This window comes from Melanotaenia boesemani, chromosome 4, assembly GCF_017639745.1.
Source record: "Melanotaenia boesemani isolate fMelBoe1 chromosome 4, fMelBoe1.pri, whole genome shotgun sequence".
In the NCBI taxonomy this organism is placed as follows: domain Eukaryota; kingdom Metazoa; phylum Chordata; class Actinopteri; order Atheriniformes; family Melanotaeniidae; genus Melanotaenia; species Melanotaenia boesemani.
Genome location: NC_055685.1, coordinates 10,782,589 through 10,805,959, shown reverse-complemented (window position 1 = coordinate 10,805,959; position 23,371 = coordinate 10,782,589). Strand labels below are relative to the sequence as shown.

Sequence of the window (23,371 nt, the reverse complement as noted above, 5' to 3'; positions counted from 1 at the left end):
ATGACAAATTTCCCTTCGGGGGCAATAATGTTTATTCTGATTCTGACTTGTTCTGACACACACACACACACACACACACACACACACACACACACACACACACACACACACACACACACACACACACACACACAGACAAAAAATATGCAGCACAAAATACATTTGAACTTCTCATTTTTAACTTCTATCCCTTGTTAACACTTAAAATCTTTTCTGAGATGCAAAACTATTAAGGCGACCTAATTAACAGCAATCTAATTAGTCACAATATAACACCATCAAACCAGCACAGGACGAGTGTGTGTTTAAGGACATCAAGCTGATTGTTGCAAAGCATTTCCTTCAGGTGCCTTAGATTCCCTTAGTGTTAGAAGACAGAGTTCAGGTCTAGAGAAAAACATTTTGTGACTCATGCTATGTCCACATGAACGCAGACACAGATATGACTGAAATGCTGTCTGAAGCATGCCAAACCACAGGATAGTGATCAAGCCTGTGCCTCTGAAGGCGAATCAGAAGACTGACAAAAATAATCCAGGCAGAACCTTTTGTGTGGACTGATGGAGCTATTCCTCAATACAGCGCTTGAATATAAAGTGAGTAAAAGTCAAGAAAACATGGAGTGTGAGTCTTTTTATTCCAAATATAGTTGGAATAACTTTTTTTTTTTTTACTATAGCTATGCAAAGAAGCGAGATAACGACACATACTGTGATGCAAGCCTCACAGATGGCAACGTACAATCTGGTGCTACCAGCCAAAAACACTGGTTATCCTGTTCACACATAAGCCAGATTATCCAAAAATCTTCATCCTGGAAGGCGTTTTCCTACAAGTTCATTTGTCAGTGCCTAAAAACTGTTGGCAAGTGGACAAAAATGCATACAAAATCCTTCATTTGAAAGATATTTTAAGCACATGTAGACATAGCCTCGGTCTGACAAATGTCTTTGGTTTGTGTAAGCAGAATACAAAAGAATGAGCAATAATATCATCACTGGTCCACCTCGGAGCTGACTTCAATAACCACACAGGCAACAAGGCTGTCTGCTCAGTCTCATCACAAGTTTGCTCTGTCTTGAGTCTGTCTTTTACTGTCCTTTGGCCATAATAGTCATGCAATAAAATCTTATATCATGACAGCTTTACATCTGATGAGTGACTCTGTGTTCTAACTCACTCTGACTGAACAACTGAAGGACCGACTGTTTATAGTGTGCAGTATTAAAGACGCACGAAGGCAGATGTTCTCCACTGCGTCATACTCGAAAGTTGACCTCTTCTGCCAACAGTCTGTAGCTAGATCTTGCTGTAAAGATCTGCATAGTTTGCGATGCCGTCATGTGCCAGAACCACCTGGACTAGCTCAGTCTGCTCAGTGTTAACAAAGCAGCTGGTCTCTGTTACTGCTGCAAAACACAAAACAAAATCCAAATTAAGCCAAGCAACTTTCAGCTTTAATTCACTTTGATTTTTAATGAAATAGTTTTGAAATCGAGCTGAACGGTGTTTGTGTATGCTCAGTCGTCTTGACAGAGGCAAATAGTTTACACTGAATTAGTACTTTTTTAACCAGAGTTAAGTTCTCCAATAAGCTTAAGATGTGTTTCCCGTTTGACTGCCCCTCTATCACACAGTGTGGGGTTTGGTGTCTTCCCCAAGGACACTTCACAAAGTAGAGGAGCTGGGGATCAAACTGACTTTTTGATTGGTGGCCGACTGTCAGTGGCTCAGGTAAAATTAGAAATGACAAAACACATATAATAAGAGCTGCACTGTTTGAGCATATGCTCAGCAGAGAGGCTACTTTGAAAAAAAAAAAAAAAAAAAAAAAAACTCCGTCTGCTGTAGCCTGATGGTTGTGCAAACACCATTAAAGTTACAGCAAACATGGCAACTCATGCACTATATGCAATAATAGTTGAATAAAAGCATTCATATTTTTAATTTAGAAATTGTCTAAAACATATATATATACAGACAGATAATATGTGAAACTATAAAGATGTCCCCCCTTAATATAATTTTTTTTTCTTTTTTATTGAATATGAGTGTCTCTTAAATTTGAACTCAAACAGCACATTTTGGCATTTCTAATAAAAAAAAATCTTTTGCTCTAAATAATAAATAATATTTAGTTTATTAAAACAAACGTTTTGAATATGCATGGTGTTAAATATTAACAGCTACTTTGCAGATGAAAACAGGCAAAGGACCTTCATTGCTTCTACAAGCAGATTGGCAAACTTATGAAAACATGCAATAAACTACTTTAAGTTAATTTAGAATAATGGTATTAGAATAATTTCCCCCACTGGCTGGCTACTGCATATTCTTGCATAAAGCTATGGCAACAGCACGTGGGTTAATAAACACAATCTACAGCTGCAAGCATTTCTCTGTGGTAGTACAGTATCTCATTTTGCAAGCAGCGTCATCACCGTTAGTCATCGTTAGTCACTCGCTGTATACAAACAGCACATCCAGGATTCAACCTGCTCCACACATAAACATTTATGAAGTACGAGCTAGCGTAGACACACCAACGTAGCATATGAAGTGGTGTTAAAGCAATAATTTATACATAGATACGTGTTCCTTATGGAGATGAGCTCACACAGCAGCCAACTACTGCACTTGCTGCACATCACTCATCAGCCAGTGGAGGTGGTAAAGGGTTTAGAAACAAGACTGGAGATGGAGCATTACATGTTTTATGTGTAGTCTTACACTGATCTAATTAAGAGAGGGCTTCATTTGGCGATGATGCAACAGCCTGTCGTTAACAAATAAATATATTTTAGAGGAATGTTTTTTTTTGTTTTTTTTAAATATAGGTCTATCTTTTCAGTGGGTTTGTGTGAAGTATTTAGAAGTACTTGGAATCTTACAAAATATCTCTTGAAGACATAAACCACATAAAGATTTTAGCAAGCTGGATGGAAGAGCAAAGCGAAGACATGGATGAGGATATCTGGATCGTGCTTGAATGAATAATGGCCCGTCCGTGCACAATTAAGCAAAACATGTCTGAGGTCAAGTCTTTTACCGATCCCATTTTTCTGAGGAAAGTCTCACGAAAAGATATATTCCAAATTTGAGCAAAATGTAAGTGGTGTTGAAATACCCCAGCCAGTCTCACTCCCATGTTTTTGAGGATGTTTTGCTCTGGTAAATATTTGCGCTCTGATCTTTAAAGCATTGGTAGTATTGATTTCCAGTCAGATGCAGTTGCAGCTTTATTTGGTATTGCAAATCAAAATTATCCCACAGTGAGATAAGACGTAAAAATATTCCTGCCTTTACTGAATTACTTGCTTAGAAGAATAGGAATATATTAAAAATCAAAAACTTCTCCCAAAGCTTCTACAGAGCTGGCTGACTAGATGCAGTTCATACAGAAAAAATAAAAGAATAATTTAAAGGGGAATGAAAAATATATTCTTTCCTACCTTTCTTTTTTTGAAGAGCACCTCAAAGCTGTTCCTGCTCCTCTTTAGTGAACATTAAATTAAGTTTCATAGTATTCAGTCAGTTTAGACAACCTGGAATTCCCTGATTTTACAAAAATCTTCTGCTTCATCTTAAATGACAAATAATGTGAAAGTATTGGGCAGCACTCATGTTTTTAATAGTTCTTGTTTGGTTAAATAATTTTTTTTTTTTTTTTTTACTCAAGCACACAATTTGTCATTCGGAAATCAGATTTTCTTCAATACATACCAGTTTTGTTCATTCAGATGTGACTCATACTTAGGAAATCACAGAAAAACAAATAAAAGACTGTCGAAATGAATGAAAGGCCTGAAAAAAAAAAGCACAAACACTTTTTTTTTAACATCTTCTGCAAAAGTAACTGCCAGCAGAAAGCTATCCAGCATGTCTGACAACTCCTGATGGATTCAGCAGAATACTTTTGGCAGACATTGTTCGTGCAATGACACGTAGAGAGAAATGTGTTCTACGGTCAGATGCAGTCTGATGCTAAAGTCCTTATATACTGTATAGCGTTTGCCCAAACAACTATGAACATTTTGAGGTATGAATCATTTCAGATGGCAAAAATTCACCCTGCTATGGATTTGTTCTGAGCAGAGCTCAGTCCTCTTATCAGAATCCCTGCTTCTCCAAATAGAGACTGCTGTCTACTGCTGGGAAGACACTGACTGCTCATAAGTACTTCACACAAGTCCCCCTGGAAAAAAAAAGCAAAATATCCCTTTAGTGTTTTACTGCTGAATTCATTTTCCATTTTACTCATCTGCCAATCCATAAATGCGATTTCTGAAGTGATAAATATCAATCACACAAGTCCAATAATATTTGAAGGCTGCAATATTTCAAGACTAGTTTGTTTCAGCGTTCTTTCTAATTTAATCTGAGCTCATTTTCCCCTGTTTCTGCCAAGACAGTCTTTCCAAAGTCTGACCTGAAACTTCCAACCAACTAACTAAATCCTCATCCTCTTCCCAAATTCAGTGTCTCATTTCTACAGGAGTCAGTTTAGTCCTTCAGGTCAGCTGGAACTTCACAGCTGAAATGATTGAAGTGTGACAGCCTGGATCAGGAAGTTTCATCCTGAGGCCCAAGACGTTTCCTTCTTCTCTGTCTATAATAAAACACTCACCACACTCTGAGTCTCAGCTCCTGTACATAAAAACCTTACAACCACATGAAGACTTCATTTTGTAATCCAAAATATGTGTAATCGTTGAACAAATAAAGGCTACATATTGGTGTGTAATATATTTATCACTACCATATTTTTCCAGTGCTATATGATATAGTTAAGTCCTTTTTAGTGAGATACCAGCACATTCATCATGTCTAAGTATAAATAGTGTTCAAGTTCATACCATCTCCAAACAGCATGAGAATGGCCAGATCCACAGCTCGTTTCCAGCCGGAGTCTTTCTGGATGGCGATGCCGTAGCCGGTGGAGGCGAACACTTTACCACTGCCGATGGTTACCAGCTTACAACCCTCGTCTCTGCCGGCCATGTAGTTTAACACAGCAGCGTCATATATGAAGGCATCCAGTTTGCTGTGAGGCACAGACAGTGTGTTAGAAGAGTTGAGTCACATGTACCACAGAAGATACAGTTTAGTGATGCTGTTCAAAATGTCCAAATCCAGACTTCACAGGTTTGATCTTCCTGTTAGTTACTTCATATCATAACCTAGCATTATTTTTTTCTTATAACTGAAGTTTACAAAATTAGCATATGCAATAGAGTAGTTTATTTTTTGTCCCTTCAGTACAGAAAGACTGGATTTCTATGTTGTTCACTAGACTGAGGCTCTATTCGATGGCCTCCTGAATATGAATGTGACAAGTTTGCAACTGGTTTAAAAAAACCTGCTGATAACTGGAAAAAGAAATGAGAAATAACATTTTACACTTATTCTTGGATATTGGTTTGTGCCAAAAATTCATACAAAAAGGATTTATTTTGTCTGGTAGTTCTCTCAGATGTGCAGGGATTTGTCAGGTAATGGAGCACATAGTTCAACCAGTCACAGTGAAGTGGTTTTCAGTCACTACACGCTACTGGAATTAGCTCTCCTTGGATCTTATATTCACTCCGGCTAATGCTTGAAAGCATTTTTCCCCCCATTGCTTTTAGTGTAGGCTCTACTACAGTACATCCATTTTCTTCTATCTAATCTTATCTATACCTTTGTTTTTATTATTTAATACTTATTTTAAAAATCTTTTTTCCAGTTTCTTTTTTGTTTTACTTGCATTTTATCTGTTTATTTTTATGATTTGCTCAGTTGCTAGGCACTGGTATGATAGCAAACTACATGTTATGTGCTAAACTTGCCTTGCAGATCTTGCACAATGCAAATATAAATTTAGGCCTGGTTCACTTTTGTTCATTTAGGTAAGTGTGATGTTGCTTATTTTTCAAGCTGCTGTATGTTGATGAATTACTCCAGAATAGGCCAACATAGCCCTGAACTGGTATTAACAGGAACCATAGCAGTAAACTTTGTATTTTACTATAATCTATGACAAATCAAAAAAGCATTTTCTAGCAAAGTATGAATATTTTTTGTTTGTTTGTTTTGTAATGAGGATACCATGAATCAAGAATTACCAGGATATTTAGAGCCAAGTCTTTGTACAGGCTCTGCATTATCTGTTCATTCATTCACTGAATTTTGAAGAGCTATAGGAAAAGTTCACATCAAATACACACAGGAAACCTGGTTGGGAGGAATTTTGGATACAATTATTGGCTTTTGTATTTCTTCTTTTTTAAGTTGCTCTGTTGCCATGGATAAGATTGAGATATGACCATGTGATCTGCTTCATGGAGTTAAAACCTAAACCTCTCCATGACGAATCCTTCACATCCCACATATAAAGCTATAAACAGCAAGTGAACCCTACTCATTTGTCTCCTCTCTAGTGTGGCCACCATTTAAGTCTAATAATGACCTAATCCTATGACACAGTGTGTAGGAGCTTGAGTCCCCAGTGTCCCAGCTAAAATCTTTCCCAGAAAAATCCTGTATTGTGTTCTGTCCATATTAACCCAGAGTGAGCTGATAAATTGTCATGACAGACTCCAGCTTCTTTGGCTAGGATCAAAGGTGCCTCGGGGCTCTTCAGGCCTCCATGGCCATTTAATATCAGCAGAAACATCACAGCTTTGCAGTCTTATTTCTTCTGAAGTGGTTGATGAAAATATTTGAAGACACGGAGAGAGGAAGAGGAATGGGGAAAGTAAGGATTTAGTTATCAAGCAAACACAAGCTGCACTTCTATTCCGGGTGCCAGTGCAAGGCAGATGTGCACTGCCGCTGGCTGCCCTCCCACACTTCCCAGAATTCTCTCTCTTCCTCTCCTTATCGTTTCATCATATTTCCTCTGTTTTGCATCAGTCCAGGACATCACAGATCTATAAAACCATCCCCCTTCCTTTCTGCTGACACCCTTTCAACTCTCCCCATCTGTCTCTCCATCCTCCCCCCTGTCTGTCTCCTGCTCACCCAGTCTTCAGACTGTACAAGGCCTCATCTACATTCTTCTGGTGGAAGCTGGTCATGTAGGCATGCATGTCCCTGTAGTTGTTACGGATGTTGCGCTCTGTACTCCCGTTGGGCACTGTACCAAACCGGAATGGCGGTGAGAATTCGTTGGGTTTCTGGAACTGTAGTGGGAGTAAAAGAGGGAAAAAGTAAATAAAAGAGTGATCTTTAGAATGAAGCTCCATTAAAAGCTGTTAATGTGTCTCTTGGAAGAAGAAAAGGTCTGCACTAAAGATGTTTAAGATCAATAAACTGCTTAGAGTTGTGATAAATAAAGGTGGGAGAATCTTGGACTGTGCACCAGATATAGTTAAAAAAGGATTAATAAGCAGTAAGACTGGAGCAGCAATTTAAGCTTATATTAATACTAATTTAGTGTTTGGTTGGCTAATTAAATCTCTGAAACTACATGGAAGATGGCATTAACACTTATCACAATTGTTGCAAATGACATATTTTTACATTCTGAGTTAACTGAATATTCATAAGCTGATTGATTGGAACACAATAGATGTTTAGGTGTTGGACCAGAGGGTTCTGTTTTAACAAAACTGGTAAGTAAACAAAATGATCTAAGAACAGGTTATTGCCAATGACTTCACATATTTGTGTGTACAAGGATAAAGACATCCTTTAACATTTCAATTTCTTTAGAAATAGGTCTCAGGCTTATCTTGAAGTCATTTAATGTCGATAAAATATCAGGTACCACAAGCTTGCAACAAATAAAACTTTGCCACGAGGAGCATTGTGGGTGAAAACTAATTAACAAATCAGCAGGGAAGATAATTCATGCTCAGTTCTGAATGTTTAAACTGTGCAAACTTTCAATATGTTTGTTGATACAGTCCACCATGTAAAGGTCAGATAAAATAAAATGAAGCTAAATGAAAATGTTTATTTGTCATTTGTCAGTTATGTGATGACACCCTAATCTATTACAGATACAGTAGGTAGGGATGCAGCAGCAACAACGCAATAATCAGGCAAATTTTCCGTTTTCTACAGGAACCTTACAGACCTCATCTATGTAACAGCGCTTTGCTCTTCCATGAGTTTCCTATACCATTACTGGAGCAGCTCCTTATAGTGACTGAGCCAAATTAACAGAATAACCAGGGTGTCGTCTCTGGTTGTGCTACATCCTCTCCTTTCTGTCTGACACACACTCAGCGGACAGAAAAGTGGCTGGGTTGGAGACAGTGGACTAAAATAAGGAGACGATGATTTTTACAGTTTATTGTTGAATGTGCAAAAAAAAACTCTCACATGTAAAAATCCATCCTCTATCAAACCACCTGTTCAACAAGCTTAAATGTGCTCAACAGTGATATTTTTGATTTCACATTTAAGCTTTTTTGAGTGTGGGTGTCAACTATAAAAAATGCTCCATAGCTATAAATGTCACTGTCATGGGTATGTCTGAATAAAACCATGAGGAACATCTGCATAACACAATGCTGTCATCTCTACAGATTTAGCCAGTTAACTTATAAAGCCAGAAAATGCTTCTAGATTTATTCTCACACTTTCACACACCTGCTCCTCCACCCTGCTATCCATAACACTGCACTGAATTCGCACCTTTTTGTCTGACAAGCCCGATACTTGGTCGACATACTCCTCCTGGATCATGAAAGCAGCCAGGTTGGCAGTGTAGGAGGCCAGGAAGATGACAGCAAAGAAGGCCCACACTGACACCATGATCTTACTGGTGGTGCCTTTGGGATTCTGTACAGGAACAGAATTGTTGAAAACCAGACCCCACAGGAGCCAGATGGCTTTACCGATGGTGAAGGAGGGACCGCCGGGTTCTGGGGGACAGAATGACAGGAAGGGAGGGCGAATTATGTTAGTTTAGTAGATAACAGGTGCTTCTTTTCTTTATCTGCATGTACCTGTGAACACCATTGTAGAAGGCATTTGATGGATGGCAGAAAAACAAGAAAATCACCTATCCTTTAATTTTTCAGTGATTGCAGGATGTGCTGAGCAGTCCACATCTGATGTTTCAGCTACAGTGGCGACAACCCACTTTTACACACTAACTGTGTTCCACCTACCACCATGGCTGTATGACAAGGTGTCAGAAATGCTACATCCAGTAGCTCTGTGGCATCAGAGATGGGGAGTAAGGGAGAGGGGGAGGGGCAGATGGGCTATACTACAGCTAGAGCAGCAGTATAGTATACAATCTACGTAAGCTGGTGATTAAACCACACAGTTGTTGTGCTGTGAAATATAAAGAAAATGGCTTTGTAGGTAGGATATCTCCTAACTGTTAAATCTCCTCAGGTCCTTGAAACATAAGAAAATGGTGCAAGCAGCAATATCACTTCTGTGAGTTTGTCTTGAATGGGTTCTGTTATAGCAGACTAATGCAATCCTCAGAGGCAAGCTGGGCTGTGTACAAAAACCCAAGAAAAGAACAAATCGTTGAGTCTAAATCATTGACTCTGATGGGCAAACTAATTTGAAGGACCTGCTGGAGCTGTATATCAAACAGCATGATATTGTTCACATCTGTTTGATGCACTTAAACCAGACACATATTTTCAATCTATTGTAATGGTTCTGCTTGAGAGTATTCATTCTTTTCACAACCCTATGTGTGGTGGTGTAACAATGGTGTAGTATTCAAGAACAGCACAATCAAAGGAGACATTGTAATGCAAGCACAGAGGAGTCTTTGTTCACACAGTGAGGCTAAGAATGTTTAAGATCACCTATCTGGTTCTTGTCAATGATCCTCTTCATTAGTGAAAGAGCTTAAGTGACTGATAATGTAGATAAGTACTTAAAGACATAGTGGAAAGCCTTGCTGCTCCAGTTGCACTCATTCTGCACTCTTGTAGTATTTTAGCACCTAGATGGCTCAGTTTCAATGCTCCATTCAAGGTAGCATAATTGCCAACTAGGTCCTCATTTTAGCACATTAGATTGCCTGACATTGTATCTCACTGTCACCGTTTAGCAGCATGGATTAACTGCGTCCAGGCTTGAGTGTGTACATGTATGTGTGTTTCTGGAGGTGTGTGTCCTCTCACCTCGTCCATCTGCCAGACAGCGATTGTAACCCACCGGACTGAAGTACTCAAACACAAACACAGCCACAGCTGACACGATCAGCAGCATCACAAACATCATGACCCAGACGTCAGCACTGAAGGGCTCTGAAACAGACAGGGTAGAGGTGGAGGGTGTTTTGGGGTGCAGAGAAAGTAAGGAGAGGTGGATTATGGGAGAACAGAGAGAGGAAGTTATCTAAACCAAATAAAGCAGCATCACGAGACAAATTAACTGGCATTAACCTAAACATATGTAGACCAGTGTGATAACTGATTTATTTTGTGCTAGTAACATTAATGGACTTAATCAGAGATTATACTAACTCTGACAGGAAGTTATGAAGAGGGGGAAGTATGTACTGAATTGAACTGAATTAAAATAGAATTTAACTAAAATTAATCCAATTGAATTGAACTGAATTTATCCATCAATCCATTTTCTATAGGGGCTGGAATTACTCAGGGGTATTTGGGGAGCCTGAAAGGCCTTATTTTCAGAGGTGTATTGTGACTTTGCAAATCAAGTGCACACACACATATATTAGTGCACTTTTAACTGGGACATTTCTCTGTCTCCTGTGGTTCCTGTTTCCGAAGGGGTCCCGGGTTAGGACGCTCCTCTGCCTTTGGTTCCTGTGTATGAGGGGGTTGCTCCTCCCCACCTCTGGTTCCTGCCTCTGAGGGAGTCGCTCCTCCTTTGCCCTTGGTTCCTGCTTGTGTGTCTGAGGGGATTGTTGCTCACTGGGTATCTGTGGGTCATGATCTGTGGGTATTGCTTTAGGTTTTTGTAGTCTTCATGTCGTGTTTCATCTGTATCATGTACCCACTGTGTGTCCCCTGGTTCTGTTTATTAAAGTTTAATTCTTTCGCGGGGTGCCTCCTGCCTCATCTGCCTGCTTTTGGATCCTCATCCAAGCCACGCTTCCTTGACAGGTTGCAGTGACTGAAATGCCTCTTGCAAGAGCTCTACAGCCTGATTTTAAAAAAGACACCATTGTAGAGTTGAACCTTTTGCGGTTAAGCAGCCCCAAATCATCATTCTCCCACCTCCATGTTCTATAGTCCAGACAATTCATTAACAATGTTTTTCTGGGAGTTTAAAACCAACCACCAAGTAAGGAGATTTATTTTGGACATGTTCTATGGACGCTGATATTAATTCTCATTAAAGGGTGTTTAGCAGGGAGGTTTTGTTCTCTGAAACTGTGACAAGAATGCAATTGCCACTGCCATTATAAAGATATTGAAACGGTTTTAAGAAAAGCATCCATTTATAGTTACACAAGCAGTTTCTCAGTGCGCTTTACTGAAGACTTTACAATTTTAAAACATTTTAAAAATTAGAATAATGAGTAACTTTTAAAGTGCTATATAAATAAAAATGGTATGGTTACCTGTGTGTGATAAATGCAATTTAGTAAAGTGATTTATAAGAATATTAAGAATTATATGATTTAAACCAGTCTTCAGATGGATGGCATGTGTCTATGCAACGGTTTTCCACAGATTAAACAGCTGGTTGTTTATCTCTGCATGATGGTGCGTTCATTATTCAGTATGGATGTGCATGCACATTTAACAGCTCCACATATAGTGTTATACATCAGTTAGAAGCATCAGGTGTGTTTCTTCTCACCTAGAAAGGCAGAGGGGGAGACGGTTCCGTTGCTACGGGAGACCATGACGCTGATACCTGTCTCAATGAACGGCACTGAGAAGTCAATGACCTCCGACCTCTCCTCATTGATGGTGAGTGAACCCACTGCCATGTGGGCATTCTTCAACACCACCTGTGGGTCAACCACACAGAAACACACACACACAGAAGCTCAGTTCAGATTTCTTCCAGACCTCTGCTGAGAAACAGATTCAGTGCTGCCATTTCTAAAGCATCCACTTTTTCAGCTAAGAGATTAACAGGCTCTACCTGTGGTGTGAAAACAGGAGGAAAAGAAGATTGTTTCTACTGGGTCAGTGTTTACCTGCACACCAGCATGCATGGGTATGCTGCGATATGTTTATCCCTCTGTTTGTGGGGCCTCTGGCCATAAGGAAGAAGCACAAATGACCAGAATGAGCAGGGATCCAACACACTGTCATTGCTTTGATCTTTGAACTTCTTCGTGACGACCTGCTCTCATTTCTCACTCTTATTTTGTTTCCTGCCTCCATTGTCCTGTTTCCTCAAATTAAATTAATTGCTTATTTAGGCATTTACATATGTGTTACAGATTTGCATTTATCCAAAGCACACCTCAGGACAAATGACATGCAACAGTGAGTAGCATAGAGATTTCATTAAGATTTCCCATAATCAAACAAAATGGACATCAGCCTTTTTGTTGAGTTCAGAGTTGTGTTGGATGTTTACCATGTAATGTGTGAATGAAAAGAATTGTGCTTTTTCTCCTGAGGTTGCTTTCTCTACAAGCTTCAGTCACTCTCTTTTGCTGTAGTCTTCTGTATTCTTTCTCAGTCTCTTATTAGGAATCTCACTGAGTTCCCTTGAGGATTTTCTGGATCAGATCACAGCTTCCCCTCAGGCCAGGTTGTGGGAAACAAGTGCTGGGTGTGATGAAAAAGGCAATGAGGAGCAAACCAAAAGGAATATTAAGACAGCATGATTAGCCTTACCAAATGAATGAATAAATGAAAGTACTTACTGGGTGTAATAGCATTTAGATCTGCTTTCTAACAACAGTTACTTGGTGGTTTAGCTCATTTTAAAAAGCTGATAGAAGTGTAATCTGTGGGGAAAATGAAATCAACTAAAGTTATAAGAAAAAAAATGAGGATTATTAGATCCACCTGTTTAATAGCTTTTAACACTAATATCTTATTAGCCAATTACACGGCAGTAACTCAGTATATTTAGACCTGGTCAAGATGACTTGCTGAAGTTCAAATTGAACATCAGGATGAGGAAGAAAGGGAATTTAAATTACTTTGAACCTGGCATGTTGTTGGTGCCAGACTGCTTGTCTGGATATTTAAAAAAACTTCTGATCTACTGGGATTTTCACACACAACCATCTAACAGGTTTACAGAGAACTGACTAAAAAGAGAAAACATCCAGTGAGCAGAAGTTATCTGGATGAAAGTGTCTTGTTTATGTCAGAGGTGAGGAGAATGGGCAGACTGGTTGGAGATGAAAGGCAACAATAACTGAAATAACCACTGGTTTCACCAAGGTATGCAGAATAACACGTAACACATCCAACCTTGAAGCAGATGGTCTATAGCAGCAGAAGACCACACCAGGTAACTACGGCTACAATTCACACAGACTCACCAAAACTGGACAATGGAAGAAGTGTTGCCTGGTCTGATGAGTCTCCATTTCAGCTCCACATTCAGATGGTAGGGTCAGAATTAGGTGGAAACAACATGAAAACAAGGATCCGTCCTGCCTTGTATCAATGCTTCAGGCTGCTGCTGGTGGTGTAATGGTGTGGGGGATATTTTCTTGGCACATTTTGGACCCCTCAGTACCAACAGAGCACTATTTAAACAACACAGCCCACCTGAGTATTGTTGCTGACCATGTCCATCTCTTTATAGCTGCAGTGTACCATCTTCTTATGACCATTTCTAGTAGGATAATGCACCATGTCAAAGAGCTCAAATCATCTCCAACTGCTCCAATGTGTTCACTGTACTCCAATGGCCTCCACAGTCACCAGATCTCAGTCCAATAGAGCACTTTTGGGATGTGGTGGTGTAGTGAGCTACTTGAAACAGGGGCTGTAGTAAAATAGTTAAGAGGTAAAAAGAGCTCTGGACACCAGGTTGATGAATAATAAAACATGTTTTATTACAAAAAGGGCCATCTTAAACAGATCTTCATCTGTGAGGTGTCTGACCAATTTTGAGAATCCCACTAAACATTCATACCAGTGGACTTATGTTAACAGACAAGAACATTCCTGAATTCACCTCTGACACCTCTGAGGCTACCCTTCCCTGAGGCTAACCTAAACTTATGGAGCATTTCCTATGGTTAATCGAAAATTGTCTTCACTGAGTTCAAGTGGTACTTTCTACTCTGAAGGTCATTGTGTTTACTAGATCCATGTGATATTCACAGAAACATACCTATATGTTTAAATGTACTCTTATATCTAAATGTGATTATACTACCTACATAATGCTAATAATTAGACACTACAGTGGAATGGGACATTGTCATCATGGATGTGCAGCCAACACATCTGCAGCAACTGTGTGATGCTATCATGTCAATATGGAGTAAAATGTTGTTGAATCTATACCATGAAGAATTGTGGCAGTTCTGAAGGCAAAAAGGGGTCCAACCCAGTACTAGCAAGGTGTACCTAATAAAGCAGCTGGTGAGTACATGTACAATAAATAAATATATTAAACCAATTAAACAAATGAATACATATCTACTGCACTCAAAACCCACATACATGTTGATCCAGCATACATGACTGTACCATCACAGAAAGAGTATCTCACATCTGTGCTGCTTCTTGCTGACATCTGTTCCAGACTAAATTAAAAGACTAGACCTGGAACAACAGCTTATCTCACTCTGCAAATGAGCAGATGTTAAATTTGATTCCTGCAAACGGAAAGAGCTTCTTTATGGATTTGGGGTAAACCTGTCATTTTTATTTTCACTTTGTCATGTTAAGCACATTTTAAAGAAGTGTAAAAAAGCTAAAAACCCTCAGAGAAACATTGCAATACATCCACAATGATGAGCTAAAAGAAAGAACAGACAATGAACTGGTGGTGGATATGTGAGGAGGGCACTAAATGTTGCTCTATTTTGAGTGACCTCTCTTGTTGTGTCACACTGATGGCTCGATAGCATTTGTATGGTGATGTCTGTGGCATTCTGCTGAAAATGCTGTGAAATCCACAATCAGCTGGTGCGCAAGCAGGTCCACATGAACTATCACTGCTGGTGGTTTCAAGCTGTTTACAAATGACAAAATCTAATGCTTCTCTCTAGTGTTAGGACAAATTTGTCAGAACAACATACACCACTTTTCTTCTAAACATTATTTTACATAGAGGAGTACAATCTGATCTCAGCTGTTAGTCAGTAATTAATCAAAAGCAAATGATATACAGAAAGCCTGAGTAAAAGGAAATGTCTTTACCTCTCCCACCATGCCGTTCCATGTTCCATTAACCTTCTTGCCATGCTTGCCATTGGTCACCAAATACAGGTCGTAAGTGAACTTGACCGCCTTGGCAATCTTCTTCAGGATGTCGATACAGAAACCTTTGCAGCAGCGCTTGATGTAAATCCCTGAATCACCCGTTTGATTGCTGGTAGGAGGTAACGGCAACAAGACAGAAGAAGAAGTCAAGATGAGAGAGCAGAAAAAAAGAGTTTTAGTAATCTACACAGTTTTTACAAGGATTGAACCTAAATGATGAAAATAGATGTAGACACAGACACTGCAGCTGCAGGTTCCCACACAAATAACAGCTCTTTTAATTAAAACATAAAATAATTAGCCATACTATCGTTCACAGCCCTTGGGGAAAAAAGAAATCACCAATCTTGGATGATGTAATAAATATGACACATAACATTTTTATTTAGCTTTCAAATGTTCCATCTTTGCGAGACACACCTGGAAAAAACAGAAGAGAACTGCTGTAATTATTGCTGACGTTATTGTTTTTCGCGTCAGTCATTTTCATTTGTTTTTCCAGATCATGAAGGGGGGAATCATGGAATCACCTCGTAATTTGCATTTCTAAAACAAAAACCTGCACAGGTCTAAATATATAAATCAGGGGTGTCAAACTCCGGTCCTCAAGGGCTGCTGTCCTGCAGGTTTTATTTATTTCCTTGCTCCAACACACCTAATTAAAATCAAATGGATCCAACAGCTACTTGTCAACTTCTTCACAATAACCCATTAATTTCAGTCAGGTGTGTTAGATCAGGGAAACAATAAAAACCTGCAGGATACCGGCCCTCGAGGACCGGAGTTTGACACCCCTGAAATAAATCACAGCCACTTACTTACAGACCTTAGAACGCATTCACACTAGCTTTTTTGATTCAAATTGAATCCGTGTCCATTAGCTCGGAAAGTCTGCTTCATTTAAGGAATTGTCAATGAGTAACTGAATTTTGATTCAAATCAAAGATGCGGATGTAGTCCACCTACAAACTAAGGTCTCACTACGTTTCAAGAACCAGTTACAGGAAGTCCCCAATCAGACCAAGTCTAGCGAACTATCCTGATGTGAATCTCTATATGTTGTTGTAAATAAATAAAATGCACCCTTAAACTCCGTAACATTTTTACCATAAAACTGCATTCTGTGCATTTCTGACACCAAGACACCAAACTTGAAGTTGAAGAGTTTCGCTTTGCGCACACGTCACATAATAGCAATCAGATGTAAACAAACCAGTCGTTTTGAACGCACACGTGGCTGATTCAGCATGTTAGAAACATTGGAAGACATTCGAGAGCCAGAGATAGAGCAAGAGATAAGATAAGAATCAATATAAGACTGTGTTTTACTGCCTGGACAGAGCTCGCAGTACAGGCACGAAGCAAGATGGATGCCGTATAAGCCGTCGATAGGGGGTGCGTCACTGTGAAAATGGCAAATGTTAATTAGTGCTTCTTTAAATGAACATGTTTTACACCAGATACTTCCTGATGCAACCCTCTGCATTTATCCGGGCTTGGGCCCTCAGAGAATACTGGCTTGTGCAGATGCCGGGGATTGAACCCAGGAGCACATACTTGCAATTCACACTTTCTACCACTGAGCTACAACTTTCAGCTGAAACATTGGGAAGGATGACAAAAGCTCCTTCAAGCAGGCAGTTCAACACAAATTGTGGCAAAATGATGGCTGCAGATGTTTCTTAAGGTTCATTTATGCTTGACGCAGAAGACGGACACACAGATGGATGGACGGTTTTTGTCCATCTTTTCAGACATATGTGCTTCCTAAAAGGCAGATCACACGACCAAACACTTTTGACAATTCTAGGAAGGATGGAGGTAATTCCCTCAGAAATTATGCAGTCACGTCTGCTTTTCCTTGTGCCTCTCTGAACTTAGTCTTTAGCAGCTGTTGCATTGCAAGTCAATAAGTTCCATTTCAAACACACTTGGTGTCCACATGAGTTGAGAAGGGGTCTGCAAACAGCTGGATGTGATGTGCATTTAAGTTAGCAAATTGCTGATCAAAGATCCATAGAACGCTGTCCCCTCCTCCACACAGACATGTTCATATTTTAGACATTTGCTGCACAGTGCCTGTTGGCATATGATACAGTACAAAACAGTCACTGGATCTGCGTTTTCCTCCTCCAACTTTCTTTGTACCAGCGCCACCACCCCATGTTTTTTACCGGCCATGCAAGGGGCTCTATCAGTGGGGATGCCGACCAGACTTTCCTGCTTTGTCGATTAACTCACTAACCGCATAACTTGGTTCAACAGCAGCATCAGCGTCCTTCTTGGCCTTATGGAAATTACTTTGCTGAGAAGTAAATCATCGGTGTAGCTGTGTTGCTTCTTTATTCCTCTCGTCTTCTGCATGTTTCTCATACTGCTACCCATGTTTAGTCAAATAATGCATTTGAGACTGTATTCCTTTAAAACTGTGACCTTTCCCCTGCATATTAGGCATGATGGACTTATATTGAACTCCAGAGACATTTGTTGTCTGCTGCAAAACAAACTGCTAAGCACAGACACCTGCGCACCTTTTGGGAAACAAAGGTGTGGCATGGGAGTGTTGGTCAGGCCAGATGGAGGTGAAGGGTGGGCCGAATGTGGCCCAGGGGCTGGGAGTTTGAGACCCCTGGTTTAGGACGTGTTGGCTGGTTGGAAAAAATGTTATACTGGTGCATTACTGCTGCCAAATGGTGTCTGAAACTGACTTCGGCTCGCGGGAGTGAACTCTGAATCTAGCCCTGCTCACAAGTGGAGAATTTTAATTAACCATGGCAATGCAAAAGACGCATGAAGGTATGAGGACAGCTACGTATGACAACATTTGAAATGGATGTCACTATTTACGTATGTGAGGGAGAATAAATGGGCCTTAATGCGTGCAACATGCACAAATAAAATGGGAAGGTTGTAAAAGGGAAACATGCAGGCCAAGGAAGACATCAAGGTGTCAGAACAGAAAACTCAAAGCAGTATGCCTTGAAAATAGAAAATGCACAAATAAATTAATGAAAACATCTACAAGAGTTAATGTTTGTGACTGAACTGTGAGAATTTGGCTGAAGTAAACATTAGTTATACCCAGAAACTTAAATGTAAATCATCATTACAATCTTAAAAGAAAAAAAAAAAAACCCAAAAAAACAAACAAACAAAAAAAACAACAGCTAAAAAGAAGCCGTCAAGACTGTGGATAATTGGATGAAAAGTAATATTTAGTGACTGATAATGTTTTGTCCTGTTAAAACTTATAATTATGAATGCCTGATGAAAAGTAGTAAATTTCCACAATCACTGATGGCATGGAACTGCATTACACACTGAAATTATAGCCTTTTTTCTTCTCCTATCATCCGTAGGTTTGGTAACAATGAAGTCATTTTTAGAAAACTAATTCATTTTGTCAGTAAGCGAAGATCATTAAAATTTCTCCAGTAAAGACTCAATGATATCTAGTCAATAATATGGCCAGCATACAGTCTGGATCAATCCTGTAAAGCTGATCTGTCAACAGTGATAAAAGAGCGCTGGAACCTGACTGATAAAGAATATTATTTTTCATTAGAGAAGTCTGTGCTTCAACTAATTTAAACTTTCATAAAAAATAAGAGATCTGCAAAAAAGACCTATTTTATATCTACTTTTCTTTTTTTTGGGAGGGGGGGTATTACATTTTTTTATACCTCTTTATCTGAAAAAGTGCAATTAATTATAATAATTTGTTCATTTTTCTTAGTTGCATGTTTACAAAGCCAGAGCATTCATTTGTTAAATAAAAATGTATTTAGTTGTGCCTTTTTTTCCCCAACAAAATCAAGCAACTAAAAAATCTACTCCAAGAGTTGCATGATTTACAATAACATTTCTCAAGAGACTTATTTCAGTCTCACTTGAGTAAACAGGTTTTTTAACTGTCATCCAAATCATGCAGCAGTGAAGGTCAAAGAATAACACACAATGAGACAAACATTGAACTAAACTGTGCATCATCAGTCAACAGGCTGCTCTGGCTCACAGGAGATGCAGGTGTGTAACAGCTGTGTAACAACACAATGACAGCGTTGGCACAGTTAGAGGATGCTGTTATTACCAGGCCAAGGACAAATGTGTTTGTGTGTTTTTCTGCTCACACAAGAGTGTCAGGCTCTGTTTGTTCCTACTGTTTGTTTATGAAATCAGGCTCCTACAAGTGAGCAACTTTCACGATAAAAAAGGGTTGTACTAACATGGAAAAAAGTGAAAACTGTGGTTTAGTTATCATGCACCAATGCTGTGCCCACATGTCTGCTGCTCTGAGTACAAAGACAACTCCACGCAGCTCTTTGCATCTGGTTCATGGAGTATATTTTTGTCAGATAACAAATCCTGCATATTGTCTCTGACATGTTGCTGTTTATTGCTGATGTGCTGTTTTGTGGAGGCAGGGAGTGAGAAGAAATGGGGTGAAAGACACGTTTAAAAAAAAAAAAAACTGCACTGTGCTAAAGGTGTAGAGTGACCTCAGGAGATTTCAGGTGGGTCAGTGATAGAAACAGAAGCCCACTGAAGAAAAATAATTAGCACACTCCTCTGAGAGCTGGATAGTGAGTGGGTCATTGTGGAGAGGAGGAAAACGGGGACAGAAACTAAGTCAATGATCTAGTTAGCAGAGGTGAAACCATTCAAGGTAATCACAGGACTGAGAGACTCGGTAAAGAAAAGGAGCAAAGACACCCATTACAGCTGTTGTGTTGCTCGGTGTGACAGGAAAAGGTTGCACAGAAAAACAAAAGAGTTTAGATTAATTCATGCTGCAGAATTAATTCAAAAGGAAAATCCTCACGTGAGTTTTAGCTGCTTGCGGCACGGCACAGTGTTCCTCATGCATGTTCCACTGAGCGGGTCCACGTCCTCCACAATGACAAACGGCGCCTCCTCCAGAGTCACGATGGACAGGTGGTCCTCACGCTCCTTCGCTTCCGAGTACAGCTCAAAACGAGGCCACACGTGGTACCTCATCGTCAAAGATCCTCTCTCCCACTTGCCAACCTGCATGAGTGAGTCGGAGGAGAGCTGTGTGATATACAGGCTACTGTTAAAGCTACTTCATGGCAGGGAGACACTCCAAAGGGAGAGAAAAATAGTGACAGACACGTCACAGAGGATGAGGAATACAGAGAAATGACAGAGGGTGAATGAGAGGAAGAGAAGAGAGGAGACTTACCCTGTCCCAATTTCTGTCCTTGTCCAGAAGTATGATGACCAGCTTGGGGAACATCTGGTGGCCTTTTTCACTGAATGACAGGTTTCGACCCTCAAATGTCACATTCATGACGTACCTAAAATGAGAATTCAAGTCTGAGTGACAAATATCACCTTTTCTTTATTTGTTGGAAAGAAAAATGGTCAGGCTTTAGATTAACGTAAAGGTAGTTTATGCTGTTTATCAATAAAAAAAAAAGTGGGAATATCTTCAACATATATTCATTGCTTTCATTCCTATTTACTCATAGGCACCTTTTAGCCACATTTCAGTTCAAAATCCACCCTCTTTTTAGTTCTGTTTGGGCTCTACCAACCACTGTGAGACATATCGGTTCCATCCCCAAGTAACTAATCTGCTGTTTGCTGCTGAGCCGACACACAGTGCAGCTGCTGGAGACTTCACAACAGTACAGATATGAGCCTTACAACCAAAACAATGCTTTTTTAAATTGCACTTTTAGTACGGCAGCAGTAACTCCTATGAAGATACCTGAAAATGAGGTTTCTGTGTAGTAGTAGCAGTACGGAGGACCCAAATGCAGGCTCAGGCTCATGATGTGGGCAGATTAAGAAAATAATTAATTTCTATTATATAAACAAAAGCTTAGAAAAAGCTGGGAGTCCATTCACATAAATCCAAAAGTAGAGCTGAGTGTGACTGGAAACAAAACTAACCTGGCACGAGGAACCAAGCAACGTAATGTCAAACAAAGACCAGAATCAGGTGAGGAACAAAAAGAAATCCTGGTGTATATACAAAGAGTACTGCAGGTGTAGGTGTGGGGCTGAGTCAGGGAACAGCACAACACAAGACTGTGCACTTACAGCGACACAGTTTGAGATTTTGCTTGAGAGTTCACAGCAAACCATTCTGTGCAACAGGCATCTAATCACGTTTGATGTGTGCAGACAGTACACCTGATGATACCTGATGAATCGTAGTAGACCAAAACTGTGTGGAGCAACATGGATTCAAAGTGTCATGTTAACGTAAAGTTAAGTTCAGTAAACTGATCAGTTCAGTCTGAAAATGGCGGCATTGCTTGCAAAGATGTGACTGCTGGTTCGCTACTTGGTGATAATTGTAATTCCTCCATTATTTCTTTTCATGCAGCATCTTTTAGGGTTCGAGTTGGAGTACATATCACACAAATAAGACTTCTGTTGCTGCAGCTTAACTAGATGTGCTTCTCTGAATTCCATAAACTAGCTTGCTTTACTTTCATCTACAATGTTCAGATCTGTTTTTGGTTTGATGTAAAATCCCATCAGTTCGTCACGCCAGGCTACATTCCTGTTGGCTGGTTAGAAGATGTGGCTAAATTTCTGGCACTGCCAAAAATTTGATTCTACCGCAATTTCTTTCATTTCTTTCACGTAGACCACTTCTAATCTGCAAAGTGTGTTCTTGCCTTAACTAAAAAAAACAAGAAACAATGCAAAATCAAGAAAAACAGAACCACAGAATATATAGTTCATAACTGATATTTATATTACAGTTATAGTTCATAATTGTTTTACATCAATATAAAGCGCTTTTTTTCCCCTTTAGCTTCTCACCTAAGGAGTTTCCACAGTAAAGTATCTGCCTCCATATCATCCTGTCTCTTGCAGCATCTTCATGTCCTCTTTCATGTCATCCATGATCCATTTTTGGTTGTTTTTCCGTGTTTCTTCCAGCCTTGCAGTTCCACCTCCAGCATCCTTTTTTCGATATAACCACTATCCCTCCTCTGCCTTTGTCTTTAAACTGTTCACTCTGGGCTGGTCACTCCCAGTAAAAATCCTAGTATCTTCAGCTCTGCTTCCTGTCCAGGGACATCAAACTCTATCTTTTACAAACATGAGCATATTTTTAATTGAAGAAATAGGTTGTGTGTTTTATGAGGGTAGAATTGTGTCACTTCATGAGGCAAAGATGTCCTCTTTCTGTGGGGTTTGAAAAAAATCATAGCTTTAAAAGAAAGTTGTGTAATTGTGTTTATATGTAAATATAAGGTGGTAATATGAGCTCATTTTTTTCCAGCTTTTTTCTTCTATTTATTTAAAACCTTTCAAATTTCCCTTGGGTTGGAGTTTATCTTCCCCCTTTTCCTCTTGTTATTATAATCAGTAGTAACCCCTAATCATTTATGCACTCGAGGCACAGAACCAAAACAACTACAAAGGTAACCCTGTTTGAGACATATGGCACCTGATAGACAATGAAGAAGAGGGAGCGCCGGGAGGATGAAGACAGCGGAGCAAGAAGTGAAAGGTGCAGGAGCCAGAAAGGAGAAGCGAGTGTATTAACTGCCTGGTGAATTCATATCAGTATATGCTCTATATCTGTCAACAAGTGTACAGCAGTGGCAGATTAGCTGGAATCATTGCTTTCTTTCTCAGCCACCTCCTTCCCTCCCTCTTCCTCATACTGATCTGTGGGCTGCCGTCACCATGGAGACGCTCTGCCTCTGAAACAATCCACCGGAGAAATAAATATCTTGAATGTGAGCAGAAAGAAGCTGTATGTATGTCTGTATATGTGTGTGCAGACCTTTAAAGGAGAATCTCATTTAACCAAGCATCATGTTCAATAATGTTAACAGTGTGAAATAAAGACAGTAAATCAGTTCAAGTTTTTTTTATTATTATTTTTTTTAAACAACCAACATAATCCTGAAATCTACCCAAGATTTTATCACAGGTACCTCCCACTAGAACATTCAGTGCCTCTATCTGTAATGTCTTTGACTTTATTTATAGCTCAACTCTCTTTCTGCATCTTCCACACACACAAACACACACACACACACACACACACACACACACACACACAGAGC

At 39.6% G+C, this 23,371-nt stretch overlaps 1 protein-coding gene across 1 annotated transcript in view; it reads right to left on the bottom strand.

The window, feature by feature from the left end:
- Positions 1 to 23,371, bottom strand: part of grin2bb (glutamate receptor, ionotropic, N-methyl D-aspartate 2B, genome duplicate b) — a 148,201-nt gene that overhangs the window by 12,917 nt on the left and 111,913 nt on the right. Inside the window, exons 7-14 of the mRNA XM_041984294.1 lie at positions 20,509 to 20,623; positions 20,128 to 20,333; positions 15,243 to 15,414; positions 11,746 to 11,899; positions 10,089 to 10,214; positions 8,626 to 8,855; positions 7,003 to 7,163; positions 4,857 to 5,044 (exon numbers count right to left, since the gene is read on the bottom strand). Of these exons, the coding sequence (XP_041840228.1) occupies positions 4,857 to 5,044; positions 7,003 to 7,163; positions 8,626 to 8,855; positions 10,089 to 10,214; positions 11,746 to 11,899; positions 15,243 to 15,414; positions 20,128 to 20,333; positions 20,509 to 20,623 (1,352 nt within the window). The remainder of the gene's footprint in view (positions 1 to 4,856; positions 5,045 to 7,002; positions 7,164 to 8,625; positions 8,856 to 10,088; positions 10,215 to 11,745; positions 11,900 to 15,242; positions 15,415 to 20,127; positions 20,334 to 20,508; positions 20,624 to 23,371) is intronic.